The sequence below is a fragment of the Danio aesculapii genome, chromosome 24 (assembly GCF_903798145.1).
Source record: "Danio aesculapii chromosome 24, fDanAes4.1, whole genome shotgun sequence".
NCBI lineage: Eukaryota > Metazoa > Chordata > Actinopteri > Cypriniformes > Danionidae > Danio > Danio aesculapii.
This window is the reverse complement of record NC_079458.1, coordinates 8,493,412-8,515,911: the sequence shown is the minus strand read 5'-3', so window position 1 is coordinate 8,515,911 and position 22,500 is coordinate 8,493,412. Positions and strand designations below refer to the sequence as shown.

Here is a 22,500-nt window from a genome sequence, read left to right as displayed (position 1 = left end):
GGTGACACATGAAAAGCTGTTACAAGTCCATTAAGTTTGAATAGAGTATTATTATCCATAATATTTTAATATTTTCGCGTTAAGCTTTTAGTTATGTCGTCATTGTTACTTTCAATATCTATGATTACAAGGAAATGCACTGTAGGCCTAGAATTAGGTCTGACTCTGAAGGAAACCCCCTTGATACAAAAACAACGTGAGTGACTAATATGTTGTATGATCCTTTCAGATATATACTTTATATGGATGAATGATATTTCCAATCAGATAAAAATAAACCCTTCTAGATTTTGAGTGTTTTTCTGGAAGTTAATTATGAGTACTTGGTCTGCTAGCACTGAGCAACAATTTTCATGCTGAAAATCAAAGAAATACTGAAATAAAACAAATGTACATGTAAATTGATGCATCCTTTTGTTTTCGAAAATCTGATTCAAATTGAAAAACCTTTTTATTCAAACTATCTTACATGACACTCAGATTTATCTAGAATTTAAATATGATTTTTGCAATGCAATGCAATGTACAGTAGCTAACTGCCTTTCTGTCAATCAAAGTACTTTACCTTGTATATATACATATAGTACATTATGTTGTCTCAAACTGTCTGAAGGTTTCAAACTGTACTAGGTTAAAGTCCACTGTGACGTGATATCTTTAGTCACATCATTAGTACTGTGTGCAACCACAACAAAATCAATAGCTAAATAAATAAATAAAAGAATCTGCCAAATGCAGAATAGGGTTGCATGATATTGGAAAAAACTGACATTGCAATATTTAGTATTTTGTGATATTAAGGTAATTTCATGAGATGATTTTAGGAACTATTAGTGTGTTTGTTATAAAGTACAGTGCTTAGCATAGTTGACTACACCCCATTTTGAAAATAAATATTTTTTATCAATTTCTCAGTGATTGTGGGTAATATATATTGGTTCATTTGAACAAAACCGATTTATTACACAGATATATTTATTAAAATAATATTGTAGTCACAGAACATCTTTAGAAATGGAAAGATAATACATTTAAATTCTTGCAAAATATTGCAAAAATCAACTTCAAACTACAATATTTCAAATAAATTGTATACATCATTTTAAAAAAATCATTTTTTGTTTCTCTTGATTTTTGCTTTTATTTAATATTTTTCCCTAGCATATAATTTTGGGTGTACTAATTTTGGACCGTTATTGTAAGTTATTTTGTTAGATAAGTTCTAGATTTGGCTTCAGCACTGACTAAACTAATGTAGATGCACAAATATAATATTGTAAGCATTCTATAGAAAATATTAATTTAAATGAGAGATTTGTGGAGGGTGTACTCAAATATGCTGAGAACTGTATAAAAAAGAAACTACAAGCATAAATGAATACAATAGCACAACAATATTAATGAAGTAGACACTGCTTTATGTTTTCGGGACAACAGTATTGAGGTAAAATAACAATGTGAAGTAATCAAATGTAAAATAGCACCGTATACCGTTCATTGTTACAATAAATACAATTAATATTTGTTAAAGCTACAAGTTTTATAATTTCTTCTGCCGAAATGGTTTAAACGATCTTGAAATCATACACAGTCACGTGCCTTAAAAATAAAATCGTTTAATCAATACAAGAATAAAATTGATTAAACTTTTAAAATTGGTTAAACTTGTTTTCTGAAATTTTTCCTGGTTAATTAAAATCACTACTCAAAATTGAAACCTTTTGTTCTTATGGAAATATATATTATATTATTTTGTCTGTGTAAGAAGGTTTTAAAACAACGTAAACCTAGAATTCAGCAATATTGGCAAAAAAAAATTATGTTAAGTGTGTGTTTGTTTTCTTACTAGACCTGTCATTTAGTAAATGATACTTAAAATAGCTAAAACCATCAGTAGGCGGCAACAAGTTTTTATTTTTTTGTTTAAATGAATGGATCATTGAATAATTGGCTCACTCTGTTCTTTCAAAAACAGATTCATATAGGAATGAACTATTGTAGTTTTGCTCTAATATGCTGAAATGTTCTGCTCTGGTTTAGCAAAGAATAAAATAAAGCAGACATTATGCTTAAAATGTGACTCATGCAAACCTATCCTCTTTAGTTGGTCTATCAGATTTGACCAGCTTTTAAATTCTAAAGATGTGTTTTTCTTTACAAATCGACTAATATATAGTGCTTAACATAAAGTACACCCCTCTTTGAAAATTAATATTTTTATTCATTTCTCGGTGAATATAAGTAATATATTTTGTTCAATATATTCATTAAACAGATATATTTATTAAAATAATATTTTAGATACAGGACATCTTTAGAAATGGAAAGATAATACATTTACATGCATGCAAAATATTTGAAAATAAAATTACAGTTTGTAAAATTTCAACAAAATTTCAACAAAATTTTAAACATTTTTTGTTTCTTTAGAATTTTTCTCTTATTTTACAATTTGTATTTAATATTTTTCTCTATAACATAAATTTGGGTGTGCAACCGTTATCATAAGATTTTTATTAGATTAGCTCCAGATTTGTCTTCAGTACTGACTAATCTAATGTGTATGCACAAATATAATATTTTACAGCTTCCTATAGAAAATATTAATTTAACAGAGAGATTTGTGTGGGGTGTACTCATACATGTTGCGCACTGTAATTGATAATGTCAACTCAAACCTTGTTAAATCAGTTTATATGAATATAGTAGATAGTAAAATACAAATTCAGTTGTGACAAACTATTGAGAAGTATACAAGCGCATACCTTTACACTGGAGCTAATGAGGTTTTGTTGTTTTTTAGACCATAGGTGGCTTCATCAGCACTCTGACGGAGATGGGCTTCAGTCACGATCAGATACAGGCAGCGATGCAGGCAGGATTTTTTTCTGTGACAGAAGCGGCTGAATGGTATGTATTTCAAGATGTCACATGCGTTATTTCGCAAAACAAAAAGAGACACCAATTATGTAATCAGAAATGCACTGATTTCCAAATGTGAGGTTTTGCTCATAATGTGAGATGGACCGCCGGATTTTTTATTTTTATAATTAGATTTATTTTGGCTTAGGAGTTAAAGAAAAAACAAGAAATTCTACATTAAAGGGGACCTATTATGCAAAAATCACTTTCATAATGGGTTTAAACACAGTTGTGTGCCAACAGTGTGTGATTATAACCAGCATCTAATGGTAAAAAAATAATTATTCTATTTTTTTATAATCACAGTTGATAAAAACACTCTGCAGAAACACTTTGGTTGACATTCTCCCTTTGCACCTGTCATCAGCGGGAGGAAGCGCCGCCCGTTAGTGACGGTCTCTCTTTCATTAGCATAAACAGCCCTTAGTGAGAAGCAGCTGTTTGCCATTAGAGTTTTCACACCGGACTGAAAATAATTTTTATGCTGTGTTCACACCAGACGAATAAATTGCGATATTCACGCGTAAATAGACGTGTGAATATTGTGAGTTTACTCGCTTCATTCTTGCGTCAAATTTGTTTTATTCGTGCATCAAATTCACTTCACAATAGATGCAGGGCTTCTGTCTGCCCGGTGACTCTAGCTTCATTACCAAATGGCTAACATGGATTTATTGAAAGAGTAGCTGTGCTTTAAGTGCTTTAGGGAAGCTGAAAAACAGCATAAAATCATTTGGCGCCTTGTTTGAGTCCACTAGATCCCTTCAGTGGTGCGCCCAGCTCTGTGAGTTCATCAACTCCTCCAGAAATTATACCTGGATGATGGAAGCTTTTAGCGGTGCTTCTGACTGAGCCGAGCCCAGTTTGGTGAACTGTTACCCAGTGTCGGCAAGAGGATTTTCCCTCGGGACACCAACAATGGACATGATGTCATGATCACTTCCCTACAAGTGCAAGCTCATGATTGGTTAATGCAGAATGAATGTCTGCTGAAGTTCAAATGCACAAAACATTTAACTCGTGCCGCTTCATTCACGCAAATTGCGTAATTCGCACCGCCTCATTCGCCCGAATTGCACCGCAGAATGTCTATTCGTGTCTTTGCATTGATGTAACATGTAAATCACTCGTGCTTGCCGCTTCATCCACGTCTGGTGTGAACGTAGCATTAAAAGAGCGCTGGAAGCACAATCACCAGTCACCAAAACAGAACTTTCTTTAAGTATCTATCAGGGGAAATCACTGTCTTCAGGAAAGTTTAGATGTTTTATTTTTTCTTTTAGATTATCTCTGTATAAAGCACTTTGTTTACTATGTAAATGCCTTTAAATTTTGCTGTTTTTTGTAAGCGCCACCTACTGGTGAGAGTGAACTAGCATTTTTATTCAACCTGTCTTCTGTTTTGTTTCATACAGGTGTGTTTTATGTAGCGTAATTTGACAAAGCTAAAATCAGATCATTATGATTTCACTTTATATTTTGAAATATGTTGGACATTGTGTTTGATTGTAAACTCGTCTTGTTTACTCTCATGCTTGCTCTGAAGGCTTCTCCAGGGTGGCAGTCCACGACACAAACTGGTCAAGCAGCCATCAGGTCCGCTAGATACGCCGTTTTCTGCATTTAACCCTCCAAAAGATGCTCTGAGCTCCAATAACAACTCGCAGTCTGAAGCAACAGGTAACCACAGCACAGTCTGCTCACTTACTGGCACAAGACCTCTTTCACAATTGTATTAACATTCTTCTGGGAAGCTAAATGAGATTTGCTCTATGTCTGTGACTCAGAGGTCATGTGATTTTAAGATCATTAGCTGTATGTAAATACTTGGTTCTGAAGTGTTATGCAATGTAGAGGAATGCAGAAATTCATTCTTTTTGGCCTTATTTAGGTCCTTCTTTGGTTTTGGCACCTCCATCTGTGAATGCTCAGACAACAAAAGAGCAGCTGCCTCTGGAAACCAGGATCAAGCAGGATAAGAGTAATTTTCATGAGCAACAGAGGCAGAAAGTGGCCCAAGAGGCTCGAGCAGAAAGAAGACAGAAGAAGCAGGTGAATCACTGAAGCGTTTCATATTCTTACAGTAAAGCGTGTGGTATTATTTTCTTATTACAGAACTATATTCAATACAGTGGCATATTATTATAGGCAAAAATGTAAAAAAAAAAAATATATATATAAATAATATATAGATAATTAATCATGATATTTTGTTTGTTTTATTTAAAAAAAGAACATTTATGTATTTATTGAAAACTATTATAAGTTACACATACATTTTTTTTGTAATCAGATTTTATAAAACTTTTATCATTTGTCATTTTATTATTTATTTCTTATGCATTTATAAAAAAAAATGTTTACACAAACTATGGATGGATATATTTGAATTCAATAAAAATATAAATATTATTATTATTATTATTATTTAATTAAAGTGTGTTTGTATGTATGTATGTGTGTATGTATGTATGTATGTATGCATGTATGCATGTATGTATGTATTTTAGGGCTGCACGATATTGGAAAAATTAGACATTGCAATATTTTCTTTTGCCACGATATATATTGCGGCATGAATATAATTTCACTAGATGATTTGAATATATCTATTTGGAAAAATTTCACTCATTTAGATCAGAGGTTCCCAAAGTAGCCATCCCATCTCAAACGAGAGGGAGAATGATGGGGAGCTGGTTGGTGGTTGTGGGCGAATTGCTTTGACGGAGATCAGCATTTCAATATTAATGTATCCTTTTTGTTTATTTGTTTTATTGTTAAGCTACAAAAAAGCTAACTGAAATTAAATGATTCAATTAAATGTTGTAAATGAATCAGACTTTTAAAATGTAAATACTGTCACTTGACAGATAGAGGACAATGCACAAGTTATCTGCGAGCAAAGCAAGGTAAAGGCAGGAGCAGCTCGACTAGTGTTTTTGCATTAAACTCCATTGCGTTATAAATGGGATTGTTTATGTTTTTACTGTAATAAGTTCATTATTAAATTAGTTGATATAATTTAAAGCAACATTTTCTTGTTATTTTGAAATATTACTGAATTAATTAGGTAATTACCATTGGCAAATTTAATATATACAGGTTTGGTACATATATATTTGGCCCACAGCCCTCAAACAAGTTTGCTTTTTGGCATTTAATAGGTGAAAGTTTGAACACCCCTGATTTAGATCGACTGGGGATGATCAAGTTTCTTTCTATGCTGTGCTCTGCATAAGTTATAATGAACTACCTGCAAAAATAATTTTTAAAAAGTTTTCTAGGGAGTCAAACAGTATTCAAGTACAAAAATTAGAAAATCAAATGTAAAAGAACATGATCATCATTGTATAAATAATAAAAATCTAAATAATAATCAAATCCAGTGATGTGACTATTGCAGATACACACATTGCGATAAACGATATATTGTTTAGCCCTAATATATACAGTATATGGATTAGCGTTGTGTACTTTAAATGACAAAAAAATGTCTAAACAAATAACATAATTATTATATGATAAAATTTGAATTTTTTAAATTTATTTTTTAATCAGGAGCGTGAGTTGGTATTAAAGAGGATAGCAGAGGACCGGCGCAGTCAGCAGGAGAAGGCCCAAACTGATGCCACAGCTGACACATCTCCCTCCAGTGCACAAGGGCAGAGACTGGGTGGACGTGTGGAGACAAGCGTGGACAACCACTGCATCCTCATGGTGTGTGTCCTCTGTTCTCTAACAACCACTTCTGCTACAATTATCCAGTATGTAGTCAAACCTGTTTGACGTCATTGTGTCTGTTTTACAGATCCGTCTACCTTCTGGAGAATCTATGCGTGAACGTTTCCCTGCTGAAACTCCTTTAAGTCAGGTTGTTGAATACATTGCCAGTCGCCACCCGTCGCTCCCTGCCTTCTCACTCCTGCAAGGTTTTCCTCGAAAGCGTTTTGGAGAAACTGAGCTGACCTGCTCGCTTCGCTCTCTCGGACTGACCCCCAACGCTGCACTTTGCATACAGACCACGCCTCCCGAGACGCCTCAGGACCCGCCCAGTCCAGCGCCACGATTGGCTGCTGTAGAGCAGCCAGAGGTGGAGCCACAAGAAGAGCCAGTAGCTCTGCCCCAGGTGGAGGCTGGAGCTTTAGAGGAACAGGAAGTGCCTCCACCTCTCCCTCATCAGCTGTGGGAGGAAGCAGTGGGGTACGCCGGGATTCCTGGTGTCGGTCCACCACTATCAGGACCCTCTCACTATTGGGGTAAATTTGTTTTTTAGATTTTATAGGTGACCTATTTTACAAGATTTAAAATAAGTCCATGATGTCCTCTGAAGTTTCAGCTCAAAATACCACATTAATAATGTTTTATAACTCTTTGAAACTGACCCTTTTAGGCTTTGATCCTAATTGTGTCATTTTAGTGACTGTTGCTTTAAATTCAAATGAGATTGTGCTCTTTTTAAAAGAGGGCGGAGCTACAAATGCCTATGTGCAGCATAGAGGAGGATATAGAAACAAGACTTTGCCTCCTATGCTAATGAGGAAGAGATGGTCACTAGTGGGCGGGGTTTTCCCTCTCTGATGACACATACAAAAGGGGAATGTCAATCAAAGTGTTTCTGCAGACTTTAATCAAGTGCGATTATAAAAAATAAAATTAATAAATTTTTACCATTAGAAGCTGCTTATATCCACAGATTGCTGCCACACAACAGTGTTTAAACCCCTTATAAAAGTGATTTTTGCATAATAGGTCCCCTTTTGTGTTTTTATTTTAGTGTTTTAGTACATGTTAGTAGCTATATTTCCATCAAAAGATGCTAATTATATTTATATGCAAAACTGGAATGTTGCCCACAATGTTAGCGTAACATCTAACAAGAAGAAATAATAATGGCTTCATAATAATGATATTGACAACACCCAATATTTTTTGGGGTATGTAGACTGGGGTATGGGGTATATTGGGGTATGGGGTATGGGGTATATTTTTTTGGGGTATGTCAAAAGTTTGGGGTCAGGTTTTTTTCATGTATTTTTTAAAGAAAAATATTCTGTTCATCAAGGCAGCATTAATAAATGTATATTTAAAAATATATATATTTATTAAACTTTTAAATAACTGCTTTCTTATTGCATGTAGTTTCAGATGAAAGTATTACTCCAGTCATTACAAATGTTTTTATTACTATAACCATTAATAATAATAATAATAATAATAATAATAATAATAATAATAATAAATATTAGAGTGATTTCTGAAGAATCATGTGACTCTGAAGCCTGGAGTAATGAAGCTGAAAACTCATCTTTAAAATCACTGGAATAAATTATTAAATGAAATTATAATCTACTTTTGAACAGTTATTTTATAGTGCAATAACATTTCACTGTATTTTTGATTAAATAAATGCAGCCTTGGTGAGCAGGAGAAGCTTATTTTAAAACATCTAAAAATCCTAATGACCCCAAACTTTTGACCAGTAGTGTATGTTTTTGTTTTGGTGTATTTACCAATTAGCATCATTTACATTTACTAGCTAATGTGCATGTACATATGGAGGTAATAATAATAATCTAGTAATAATAATAATGATCCACTGTGATGACAGATTTTGGCTGAGGGATTTTAGAATGATCAAAACAACTTAAAATGTAACATTTCTAAGCGATTTCTAATGCAATAAATGAGCATAACAACAGGTGTCTGGCAACATTATCGTATTTGATTAGCTTTAAAAAAGCTTTAAATTACAAAAAATTTATTTTGAGTTTGTCAGAAATGTCCTCAATTGTTCACAAACTAAAACTACATTTTGTACTGATTAATTTTCCAGCGAAATTTGAAATTTCAATTGGTCTTAAACAAAACAAAACATGAAAACACTGCTTTACACAACCCTTATTTAAAGGGATTTTCTTTAATTGTGTATGTTCTTCCCGCAGGACGAGGCCAGAAACTGGTGCAAGGTGATGCAGAAGATGAAGAGCATTTGGAAAACGAGGAGCAACAAGAGGAAGAAGTTGTACCTCCATTTAATTTCGAAGGTATATACTGTAACCATTTACTTCAAAGAGATAGTTCATCTAAAACACAAGATCCTGTCATCATTTACTCAATTTATTTCTTCAAAACCTTTGACTTTCTGCTGAACAGAAAAGAAGAGATTTTAAAGAATGCTAGAAACCTGTAACCACTGACTTCCATAGTACTTGTTTTTCCTTCTATGGAAGTCAATGGTTACAGGTTTCCAGCATTCTTCAAAATATTTTCTTTTGTGTTCAACAGATATGCATTAGTAATAATTGTGATGCAGTAGTCTGCAACACTTCAAAAATAATTTTAAAAAAGTGGAACAGAATTTCCCTGTTATGAAATCATCACAATTAACATGATAATTAGAGCTGGCTTGATCACAATCAACTCTGCTGGAATAAAAAATAAATAAATGAACAGCTCCCAGATATAATGAACACTTTAATCAGGGATCAAAGAGGGATTCATGATGAGACTGTAAACAATAGATGTTGATATCTGTTAGTCTGGAATGAGCTAAAAAGCTGTGCTCGCTGCTTTTGGACTCCAATGAATCAGAAAAGGCCTTAATCTCTAAAAGGAAACACGGACCGTAATGAACGGAGAGTCTGCCAACAATTCTGTAATTACAGAGAATCCTCTAAAACATGCAAAAACGACCTTTATCTCCTCTAACTGAAGGTCATGACTCTGTAAATGCTTTATCAAATACTAAACAACTAAAATATTTGATGTTTTTATAATCATATAGAGACATTCTTATTTCGGCTTTGGTTTACTGAATGTTCTCAGAATGTCCGCCATTGTTCATCAATTGATGTTATCTGATTATTATTATTAGAGAATATTTGGATTCTACAAGTAAAAACTCTGTTCTAACTCCTACTGTATGTTAGATGTGCTCATGCTGAAAAATTTGCCTCAATAACTACTGCTGACATTATTTAAAAAAATAAATAAATAAACGACATTCAAACTAGTCCTTTATTTTTCACTGTACTCTATAAAACCAGTGCTATACAAATCTCTGGACTGCATAGATTAATAATTATTAAAAAAAAAAAAAATACTACCTTTGCATTTGGAAATCTGTGACCAAATAAATTCAAAAGCTTATAATTTAAAAATTAAAGCTCCAGTCGTCAAATAAAAGTACCAATTCTGAAAAACAAGATTGGCCAGTGCTACAACTGTCATAAAGCGTAAAAATGCTTATTTTCTACTCCAGTTCACCTAAAATATCAAAACATTTTATTTTTCATAATTGACTGAAGTGCTTAAAGGCTTCATAAATGATAAATTAGTTTTAAAATATTTTTAAATGCCTAAATAAAGTGCTCAAAGCTCGATAATTGATTTTAGCAGCCATTTTTTTCTTTGTCATTTTTGTCTGATTTAAAAAAAAATAGTTTACTTCTCGTTGTATGTTGGTTTTGTTCATGGATTATATGACTGCATTAATTATCCAAAAATTAAAATAATAAATAAATAAAATTGGTCGGGAGCGATGTTGTTATACTGCCCGCTCCCGTTCAAATTACACCAGTTACCGAGCGCTCCTGCACTTTATTTGGAAATTTATTCCCGCGCCACAAGAAATCTGGTCAGGTCCGACTGTCTAGTTTTCTTTTACTTCTTTCTCTTTGTAGCTGGTTGGTCAATAAGATCAATAATCAATAGACCTAGATGCATAATTTTTATCCAAATATTATCAATACATATTATCTAAAAATAAATTGACTTTTTCATTTGAATAACTATAAGAAGTTTATTTACAATGTGTGTGGCCAAAAAAATCTAAAAGCCTATCATTTTTTGCAGGATTGGCCTATAGATAGCGCTATTCTTGCAAAATGTTGGCAAAAAAGTCTAAAGGCCTATAATTCCAAAACGAAAACTCCAAACTTTAAGAAAGTTAGTGGGCATGTGTAACATGTAAGTCTAAAGAAAAGTGCCATTGTTTAACAAGATTGGCTAATAGATGGCGTTATACCTGTTCTAACGGTGAAAACTGCTGTTTTTCTACACCAGTTCACCTGAAATGACTAAAATTGTATTTAAAATTAAAATTTTCTTTATTTACTGAAGAGCTTAAAGACTTTCTAAATGATAAATAATCTATTTATGCCTAAAGACCTTAAAGTGCTCAAACCCCAATAATTGCATCTATAGCATCTCTGTCTTTTAATCAGTTTTTTTACTTTTTTCTCCTTGTAGTTAGTCAAATAGATCAATAATCAAAAGGCCTAGATCAATAATTATTATCTAAATATTATTAATAAATATTTTCCAAAATAAATAAATAGATTTTTTTATTTATTTATTTTTTTTACATTTGAACAACTATGTGAGGGTTATTTACAATATATGTGGGCAAAAAAATCTAAAAGTATAATTCCAAAACAAAAACTCCAAACTTTTACGAAATTTGGTGGTCATGTGTAATGTGGGAGTCTAAAGAAAAATGCCAATTTTTTGCAGGATTGACCTATAGATAGCACTATACCTGTTGTAAAGGTTAAAAAAAAGGTTATTTGCAAAATGTGGCCAAAAAAAAAAAACAACTAAAAGCTTATAATTCCTAAATGAAAACTAATCTTGACGAAATTTGGGGAACATGTTTAACATGTCTAAAGAAAAGTGCTAATATTTAATAAGATTGGCCAATACATAGAGCTATATCTGTCCTAAAGGTAAAAAAAAATGCTGTTTTTCTACACCAATTCACCTGAAATGACTAAAATTGTATTTAAAATAAAATTTTCATTATTTACTGAAGAGCTTATAGTTTTTCTAAATGATAAATAATCTATTAATGCCTAAAGGCCTTAAAGTGCTCAAACCCCAATAATCACATCCATATCATCTCAGCCATTTAGTCTGGTTTTCTTTTACTTTTTTTCTCCTTATAGCTGGCTGGTTTGGTTAATTCAGAAAATATGGAATTAAACAATGTAAATGTTCCAGCATATACTAGACATCTTAAACAATCACAGTACTGCTGCCTTTGGACTTCTGTGCTCAGGTCAGTCTGAATCACAGAATCCAGTAACCCGGTGTTGTCTTACGCATGGGTTTTTAGTAAGTGACCAAAGTGTGAAAAACGCTGTATTAGGTAAGAGGTGAATGTCCTTACTTGTCCTAGTTTAGACCTGGTTATAAGTAAAAACCCATTCACCTCTCTCAGCTGATAAATCTCACTACTAGCGTGCAATCTGTTCGTACTCGCGTATGCTAAAACTGCATAGTTTCACTGGATTATTCATTTGAAATCTATTGAGGATGCTGTGAAGGTCGACAGAGGAGATTGTATGTTCATTTGTATACGAAAGACAGGAATTAACCGCAGCTGGATTGATTTTATCTGGCCGGCGTCTGAACATGCTAATATATGGTAATTAGCTTATTACCCAGTTTCTTCTACTGTGACTGTTTTTATGTGGCGACTGTGTAATTGAATGCTTGCTTCATTTTGGTAGCAGCAAGATGTAATTTAAGAATAATTTGAATTTACAAACATATTATTGTATGTTTTTCTTTTCTTGAAAACCTGGACATATCAGGGGTTTTAAAGTTGTGATTTCCAGGTCTGGGTTACTTGTTGAAATGAATACATTCTGAAAATCTTATCACTTTTAACAAATATATTTTTAGATTCTTTAAAAATGATTTTGGGGATGATATGTTATATATAAATCACATCTGTGTATTTTATAAGGTTTATCATTTGCAGACCTGTGAAATTGTAATTCCTTTTCAAATATTTCCCATGATGTTTAACAGAGCAAAGACGTTTTTCACAGTATTTTCTATAATATTTTATCCTCTGGGAATTTTTTTTTATTTCTTTTAGTTTGGCTGGAATAAAAACAGATTTTAATTAATTTATTATTTATATTTTTGAAGGTTAGCCCCCTTGGTTATACTGAACAAACCACTGTTATCCAATATCTTGCCTAATTAACATAACTAGCCTAGTTAATCCAATGTAATTAAATAGATCTTTATTTCTATAGCGCTTTTACAATGTAAATTGTGTCAAAGCAGCTCAACATAGAAGATTATAGTAAATTGAAGTCCAGTTTTCAGAGTTGAAGTTCAGTTCAGTTCAGTGTGGGTTCATTTTCACTGCTGAGAGTTTAAACACTGAAGAGTAATCCATCGATGCGCAGCTCTACAAGTTCCGAACCATGCAAACCAGTGGCGACAGCGGCGAGGAACAAACTTCACCAATTTGCAAAAGTGAAGGAAAAAAAAACCTTGAGAGAAGCCAGGCTCAGTTGGGCATGACCATTTCTCCTCTGGCCAAACGTCTTGTGCAGAGCTGCAGTCTAGGCTTCGGAGGCCGGAGAATGCTGGACGTCCATCGTGGAGAAGCTGCAGGTTGGAGTGGTCACCGGGCTGGTGTACAGGCTGGCCCTTCAGGATCAATGCGAAGACTCTTCTGTCACTGGGGTCTTACAGGAATCAGTCTCATACTCTTCACTCCTCCATGACCACCACAGCAGCTGCTCAGAATACGGCCTGATCCAGGATTATGGAAACCTCGGGAATAATAAAAAAAACACTAACATAAGCGCAGATGCCGTTCAAATTATAATGTCTTTTGGGACGTATTCCCGACACTGGTTGTCCTAAATAATGCAGACTAACATTCCCTTAGAGGATTTGGATTTCAAAAGCATTTGTGTTTTATGTGTATGCTAATACAAAGAGATGTGTCTTTAATCTACTTTTAAACTGACAGAGTGTGTCTGCTTCCCGAACTGTGCTAGGAAGGCTGTTCCAGAGTATTCAGATCAGAAAATTCAGCGTTACATTGCAGGAATAAAAATTACCTTTTAAAAAATATATTGAAGGAACAAAACCTGTTATTTTAAATAGTAATGATATTTCATATTTAATACTCTAAAGCTGTGCCTCTCACTCTGACAGGGCTGCCACGGTTGCCCTTCTTCATGGAGAACAGGGCAAGAGGAGGACTGGAGCTGAGACATCACTGGCCAGAGCAGGGCAACAGACTCAGGTAAGATTCTCACAGCTCTAATAGGTTATTTTAATGGCTAATAATTAGTTAGTGCGTGGTTTAAAAAAACAAACATAATTTAATACACAGATTAATGTAAGAAAGAAATTTCAGTGTGATATTACAATAGCATCACAGCTAAATTTTGTTTTCTGGGCAGACTGTTAGATAATTTATCCTTCGGCCTTTATTTTTTTTTAACCGTTCAGTTTTCTTTTTAGTATATTATTGCTCTCTCAGCTCGAAAAAATAATCAAAGTTACAAAGTGAATTCAACAGGTGTTATTCATTATGTCAGTAAATGCTGTTTCTGAGCTCACAATGGTAATTTGAGTTTCTTCCATGATTGAAAATACAATAGACTTTACACAGTCTTAAGTCTTCAGTCTACACTGAAATTTTAAAAATGGGTGTCTTCGAATCATTTTCAGTCAACTACTCAGGAAATCGAGGCTGATTCTGTGTAGTTTTCTGTCTAGGGTGTTCTTAATGTGTAGTTTATCCTGTAAACTCTGTCTTGCTGCTCACTTTGGCCAGTACGTTAGTATGAAATAGATTTATTATTCTTAAAGAGTTTTTTTGTTAAATAAAGGTAAACAACAAAAAAAAACACATGCATACTGTTTACATTTATATACAGAGTTAGATTGACCAAAACAAAGACAGCGGCTGCGTCTGAAATCATCTACATTTGAATTTACCACACAATCTTTAGAAAAGTGTGTTGTGCATTATGAATGTGAGTAGTGTGAATGGAACTCTAGATCCACCGTTTGTCTTTATAACATGATGTATTTGCATCAGTAGTGTCGCTTCACTCCTATTCATGAATTCTCATGCATGGCATCATGGAATAGTGTAGCGTCCATTGGATGCTCACTTCAGAATCTCGCCAGAAGTAGTCATCGGTGTACTTCTTGTGTACTGTTTTTCGAATACTACATAGTAAGGAAGTACGTGATTTCGAACGCAGCCAGACATTCCGAAACAGAATGCGCAATTTCAAAGGAGAATAACTGACTTTAGCATCGTTTTTCAGATAAATTCAAATGTTTACTTAACATTTTTATTAAATAATTGTAAACTTGTATGGTATTTTTATGCGTTAGAAGAGTGAAAAATGTCCATACAGTACTTTTAAGTGACTATGATTGGTTGTGTACTGAAGGGAGGCTGAGCCTGATGACCCAGCAGACCCTGATGAAGGTCGTGCGTTACGAGGAGCTGCAGGTCAGGCCGCAGTGGAGCGTTTACAGCGAGGAGCCCATCATGACGATCAGCATTCAACACACGGGCAGCCCTCGCCACCCAAAAAACCCTTCAAGACCCCCCGTGTGCCTTCTCTCTGCTCCATGGCCACCAGGGCCACCGTTTCCCTCATGACAGGTCAGAAAGAGTCCAGCTCGTGTTGTGTATAGGATTACGACAGTATAAAAATTTCTTGTTTCTAATTGCCGAAGCATTTATCACAATATATTATATTATAACTTTATTGGCCTAAGTTACAAAAAAGGTTACTTTAACAGGTATAGTAACAAAAAACACACAGTGTATTACTTTATTCAATATACATGTTCAGAGTAAACAATTGTTTCAATCATATTAAATTCCAATACAGTACAATAGATAACACTTAATAAATGTAATAAAGTCTCATTAGTAAATATTAGCAGAACGGTAACACTTTAGAATAATGGTACATTAGTTAATGTATTTACTAACATGAACAAACAATTAGTAATACATTTATTTCTGTATTTATTAGGGATATAACGATTCACCTGACCCACGATTAGATACGATTCACTATACTAATCTCACAATTGACGATTTAGTCATGGTTTGTTAACAGTTATAAGTTATTTGAATCAAATTTAAGGTAAAGAGCCCTTTAATTTTTTTCTTAAATGCTGCACATTTTTTTGCTAAATAATATATTTTCTGCTGTAACTAAATTGTAAATTTAAAAACAAATAAATCAAAAAATAAAAATGTGCATCATATTCTTTGTTCTGTAAGTGTAAGTAAACGCCTTTTCGCAGTATTTGCCCACAGTTTGTGTTTTGTCTGGCGCACTTCACCGCTGTTATTTTACTCTACCGCCCCACCTCTTGCTCAACGCTGATGTGCGGGTAAAGCAAGTTTGCTTCTGTAAACACAGCGCCCCCACTGTTCAAAACATGTATCGTGATTAATTCAATATTTCTACCGGTTTGAATCGTCATATGTTTTAATCGATTTTCAACCAACTCATGGTGAATAGTTACATCCCTAGTATTTATTAGTGTTTGTTAAAAAGTTAATGTTATTTAAGTCTAATAAGTTTAGTTCATGTTAACTCCCAGTACATTAACTAATGTTAACAAGCACAACTTTGAATTTATATGTAAAAATCCATAAGTTAATGTTTAACTCTAATTAATAAATGCTTTACAAGATTATTTAAGCTTAGTTCATGTTAGTAAATACATCAACATAAACTAATGTATCATTATAATAAAGTGTTCCCGTTAAAATTAGAAAAATGTAGCAGTAACTGTTAATTATTAATATATTAATTAATTATAACAATAGCTTTTATTATTATTAATAATAATAACTAATAACTAAATATTAATTTAAAAAACAACTTATTTATATACGTATATAGTATATAGTTATGTTTTCTTTCTTATTTGGTGAATTTAACTTTTGTGATAGTGATAGTGACTAGTAGTTTTTTTTTTTTTTGATTTTATTATTATTATCAATATTTTTTGTGTGTGTATGTTTATATGTATCCACATGATTTATATTTACAGTGCTATTATTTTCTGTCTGAACTAAGATAAACCTAATGAAGCAAATAAATAAATTAAAATACAACAGAATTTTATTAGTTTAATAAATCCATTAAAAAAATTACAACTTTTAATCAGATTATGAGTGTGATTTATTTATGTATTTTTATTTTTTTACTTTTTAAGTGTTATAAGGCTTTAATATCAGCCAAGATTAACAAAAGATTTTGTAATTTTCATAGAAAAGATTTCATTGTGAGTTTATTTATAATAACTCATGTTAATTATTGGAGTCTTTTTGCACAATGTTAACATACAGTAGCTCTATAAATAGCCACATAAGTTGCAATCAATATTTCATCAGATAACCGTGTGAAAATGTTCATGTTTGAACTAATAAGCTAATCAATTCAATCTCCAAGCATTTGTCACCATTATAAACACCACTGCTAATAAAATATTTGTAATATTTATATATTCTTAATACGCACTCTAAAAGCTTTAAAAACTAAATAATTCTTGACAGTATTTTGAAGAGCCCACCATATCAATTTTGTTCATGTTAATTTTCCTGATATGTTGAATAGTGTAAGTATAATACGATATTATAACAATTGAATATCGACAAATGTGTAGTTGTGGTTGCTGTATTAACCGCAGTGTTGTTTCCTCAGCTCCCAGCATGCAGTACAGCAGCAGTCTGGCATGTTTGACTCCAGAGCTGGCCGAACTCTTGTTGTCTCACATGGCACGCGAGCGTCTCCTTCGGCCGCGGACACTGGAGCTGTTTTTTGGCTGCCCGCTACAGAAGTTTGTCCTCAACTGCTACCCATACACTACCAATGAGCTCCTGCGGCAGCTGAGGGCCTTCACCTGTCTCAAACACCTCAGCTTCCTCAACTCTCCACTTATTACAGGTGAGAGGAAAATTTTTATTTTTATTTGAAAAAAATTTTTCAGGACCACATTCGAAACCAAGAGGTAAGAAAATTTCCTAGAATACACCAGCTACAACGGCAGCATGGCTGTACAATGAAGAAAGCAGATGCACAAATTAGTATTTTTTGTTATTATTGAGAATTTTTACAACAAACAAACAAACAAACCGTGCTCGTGTTTTACCGTCATGCTTAAAAAAATGCTAAAATAAAAAACACAAAATTTTGCTATCTATAATCCCTAATAATAACTCCTGTATAGCAGTCCCACAACATCCTGACACTCAGTGACACTCGAATACCCTGTCGGAAAAGTCTAGCAGCAGAGAAGGAGCTTTTTACAGTGTCTGCTATAATGTTAATGTTGTTTTTGTGTTTACATAGATTTATATGGCCATGGTGTAAATGCACAGTATAGTTATAGTTACTTATTGCCACATTATATCATTATGATAACATGATACAGTTGCCTTCAGTAATTTCCTAAAGATAAAAACCAAAAAATAGCACAACTGGAATAACTACAGCAGTCGCGATCGTCTGATCTTATATGAAGCAAGAGATCGCAATGACATGTGCAGGTGCTGCAGTGCTGTCCCAATTCTTAGGGGAATGAATTATCCCTATTCTGTTTTTGTGCATCTGCTTTCTTCATTGTACAGCCATGCTGCCGTTGTAGCTGGTGTATTCTAGGAAATTATGATAACATGATACAGTTGCCTTCAGTAATTTCCTAAAGATAAAAACCAAAAAATAGCACAACTGGAATAACTACAGCAGTCGCGATCGTCTGATCTTATATGAAGCAAGAGATCGCAATGACATGTGCAGGTGCTGCAGTGCTGTCCCAATTCTTAGGGGAATGAATTATCCCTATTCTGTTTTTGTTCCCCTTTCCCTTGTTTGAAGCCCTTCACCTTCACACTCTGTTTCAAGGGCCAAGGGAAAGGGGAACAAAAACAGAATAGGGATTGGGATCCTGAAACTTTAATCATCTTCACAGTAATATTTTATATACTTTATATATAATTTATTTGATCATTTATAAGTGACATATTTAAATATTAAACTTATTTTTTATTTATATGTTTATTTATTTAAAAAAAAAACTAATAATTGTATAATAATGTAATAGTGCATAATTGAAATGACAATAACCTGATGTAATCTTAAAATGACCCTAAATGTAGACTTTTTGTTTAAACTAATTTCTAATATCATATTTTATAAATATTTAACATAATAATTTAACAAAAAAAATTCTTTAATTATTCAGGGATATTTTACCTATTGACTTTAAGGTAAAGTGTGTGTGTGCGTGTGCGTGTGTTTGTGTAAAATAATATATTTTTAAGCTACAGTAGCTACTCAATACTAAAATAACACAGAAATATTGTAATTCATCCATTCATTTTCCTTTTTTCAGCTTAGTCCCTTTATTCATCAGAACTTGCCACAGTAAAATGAACCGCCAACTTATCCAGTATATGTTTAACACAGTACTGGGAAACACCCATACACACTCATTCACACACATACACTACGGACCATTTAGTTTATTCACATCACCTGTCATTGGACTGTGTGGGAAAATGGAGCACCCGGAGGAAACCCCTGCCAACAAGGGGGGAAAATGCAAACTCCACACAGAAATGCCAACTGACCCAGCCAGGACTCGAACCAATGACCTTCTTTCTGTGAGGCGACAGTGCTAAACACTCAGATAACGTGCCGCCCTGAAATACTACAATTTAAACTTAATTGTACATAATAAACAATAACAGCATAATTTTAAAATGATCCTAAAAACCGACATTTTTTTTGTTTAAACAAAATGTATAATAATATATATTATAACTATGTAACATAATAAAATGACAGATTAAAATATATAACTTTTTAAAATTACCCAGAGATATTTTACTTATTGAATTTTTTGGTAAAATTATTTTTATATTAAATTATTTGTATATATTCTAGCAATTATGTAGTCACTTTGAAATTTTTTTTTTATTATATTACAATTTTTAAAATGATCCTAAAATTAGTATTTTACAGATGAATAAATATGTTTTCCATCATTTTTCAGACGCCGGTCTTTCGGTTTTGTCCAACCTCTCCAAACTGCAGCATCTCAACCTGTCGTCTTGTAGCAAACTGACAGACAGCTGTTTGCAGCACATCACAGGTGAGACGGTGTGTTTTCCAAAGCACTACCATGACAGATCATCATGTACAGAAGCATCATGTGTCTTTCCGTTTGATCCCAGGACTGCGCAGTCTGACGTTTCTGTCTCTGGATCAGACTAAAGTGAGCGATGCGGGTCTGCTGCTGTACCTGCAGTCTGGATCTTCAGCGCTGTGTCAACTGAGCCTCAATCAGACGGCCATCACTGAGAGCACACTGAGAGTGCTGCCCACGTCTGTGCCACAGCTGCGGATGCTCAGTATCAAACACACTAAGGTCATTTTTTACATTTTGTAGATTTGGAGTGGACCGGTACAGTTGAAGTCAAATTATTCTACCTCCTGTGAATAATTTTTTCTTTTCCAAAAATTTTCTAAATGATGTTTAACGAAGCAAGGAAATTTTCACAGTATTTCCTATATTTTTTTTTCTTCTGGAGAAAGTCTTATTTGTTTTATTTCAGCTATAATAAAAGCAGTTGTTAATTTTTAAGGTCAATATTATTAGCCCCCTTAAGCAATATTTTACTTTAATTGTTTACAGAACAAACCATCGTTATACAATAACTGGTCTACCTAATTAACCTAGTTAAACCTTTAAATGTCACTTTAAGCTGTATAGAAGTGTCTTGAAAGATATCTAGTAAAATGTTATGTACTGTCATCTTGACAACTGTTGGCTTGTGCCTAAACCGTTTAGAAACTGAATACCAAACACTAATAATAAAACTATAACAAAAAACACGCACAACAATATTAACAACTTTTATTAGCAACAAATAACAGTTTATTAAAAAGTGCAAATACAACAGTCAAACAGAATTAAATTAATATAAACATTGCGCAGACACTGACTTTTTTCCGCGGTGTGGAAAGAGACCATTTCCTTCGCCAAGTATTTTGTCACTGCATCAGTACAGGTTTTCCAATAAACACTGTCCCTTTTGTACTTTGTTGTTTTCCTGAAGGCCCCAATATCATCGGCTGCACACTGGCAATGGACTTACAGTTGAAGTCAGAATTATTAGCCCCCCTGTTTATTTTTTTCCCCAATTTCTGTTTAACAGAGAGACGATTTTTTTTTCAACACATTTCTAAACATAATAGTTTTAATAACTCATTTCTAATAACTTATTTATTTTATCTTTGTCATGATGACAGTACATAATATTTGACTAGATATTTTTCAAGACACTTCTGTACAGCTTAAAGTGACATTTAAAGCCTTAACCAGGTTAATTAGGTTAACTAGGCAGGTTAGGGTAATTAGGCAAGTTATTGTATAATGATGGTTTGTTCTGTGGACTATCGAAGAAATATATAGTTTAAGGGGCTAATAATTTTGACCTTAAAATGTTTTTTTTTTTAAACTGCTTTTATTCTAGGCGAAATAAAGCAAATAAGACTTTCTCCAGAAGAAAAAACATTATCAGACATACTGTGAACATTTCCTTGCTCTGTTAAACATCATTTGGAAAACATTTAAAAAAGAAAAAAAAAAATTCAAAGGGGGGCTAATAATTCTGACTTCAACTGTAGGTGTTGTTGGTCCTGCATCGGGATTCGTTAAAACTGTTGCACTGAATGAACTCGGGTCCATCCTTGCACCAGTTAGTGGATGGTAGTTTCGTATATGCAACCTTAGGTTCGAGGTATTTCCATCTCTCGCGGTCACCTTTTTGTTGCACAATTTGCAAATTGCCTCGTCCGTATTTACCACCTCTCCCCTCTAGTTCAGTCAAAACCTGAAATACTGCCAAACTGAAGTTGTGTCCTTTTACGAGACCAGGTCACTTGGTATGCGACTCGCCATCTTTCCCCACCTCTTTCTTCTCCACACTATCCCGTATTGAGAACCACATACGCATTTATAGTCATTAAATAAATTATATTTCATATTTAATTCTTGTCTCCTATATAAGTGCATTGTTTTTTTTGACCATATAACGATATTGAAACGGATACCGTTGCTATTTTTAGATACCATGGTATACCATATTACCGTACAACCACCCAAGCCTAGTGTCATCAAGGCAAAATAAAAGAAATCAGTAATTATATATTTTTATAGATATATATATATATAGGTAAAAAATTCGTTATTAGAAGTAAATATAATGGAATGTTTGTTAATGGAATATTTACACCGTATTTCCCTCTGTCTCTCTTTAACCTTAAGGTGAGTGATGTGTCTGCATTGGCGGAGCTGAAGAACCTGCAAACTCTTCATCTGGATGGGACAGGTGTGCAAGAAAACTCTCTCCAGTGTCTAGCATCTCATCCCAGCCTATCAGCTCTCAGCCTGGCCGGCATACCAGTGGCTGATGGAAACCACACTCTGGAGATCATCGCAGGTACAGAGTCTGGCTATTTACCACTCCCTCCAGGATTTAGTGGAAGAAATAAACCTAATTTTTGTGACTAAAATGACTGATTTTGTGGTGAGTTAAAATAATTTGGGCGTAGGGTTGTCAAAAGTATCATGTCGATACTTAAACTTTAAAAACGTTCATTTCCCGCTAACATTTGAGTGCGTATTTAAACCGAGCTGATTGGCCATTGTGTTCATGTGCTCAACAGAAATGACTGTGATTGGCCGCGAAGGTCATCAGTT

At 33.6% G+C, this 22,500-nt stretch overlaps 1 protein-coding gene across 1 annotated transcript in view; it reads left to right on the top strand.

Moving 5' to 3' along the window:
• The window catches only part of si:ch73-173p19.1 (uncharacterized), a 28,256-nt gene that overhangs the window by 215 nt on the left and 5,541 nt on the right, over nucleotides 1–22,500 (top strand). Inside the window, exons 2-13 of the mRNA XM_056450973.1 lie at nucleotides 2,804–2,910; nucleotides 4,469–4,602; nucleotides 4,814–4,974; nucleotides 6,481–6,639; nucleotides 6,731–7,178; nucleotides 8,865–8,966; nucleotides 13,891–13,981; nucleotides 15,150–15,367; nucleotides 17,436–17,678; nucleotides 19,789–19,887; nucleotides 19,970–20,163; nucleotides 22,066–22,240. Of these exons, the coding sequence (XP_056306948.1) occupies nucleotides 2,804–2,910; nucleotides 4,469–4,602; nucleotides 4,814–4,974; nucleotides 6,481–6,639; nucleotides 6,731–7,178; nucleotides 8,865–8,966; nucleotides 13,891–13,981; nucleotides 15,150–15,367; nucleotides 17,436–17,678; nucleotides 19,789–19,887; nucleotides 19,970–20,163; nucleotides 22,066–22,240 (2,131 nt within the window). The remainder of the gene's footprint in view (nucleotides 1–2,803; nucleotides 2,911–4,468; nucleotides 4,603–4,813; nucleotides 4,975–6,480; nucleotides 6,640–6,730; nucleotides 7,179–8,864; nucleotides 8,967–13,890; nucleotides 13,982–15,149; nucleotides 15,368–17,435; nucleotides 17,679–19,788; nucleotides 19,888–19,969; nucleotides 20,164–22,065; nucleotides 22,241–22,500) is intronic.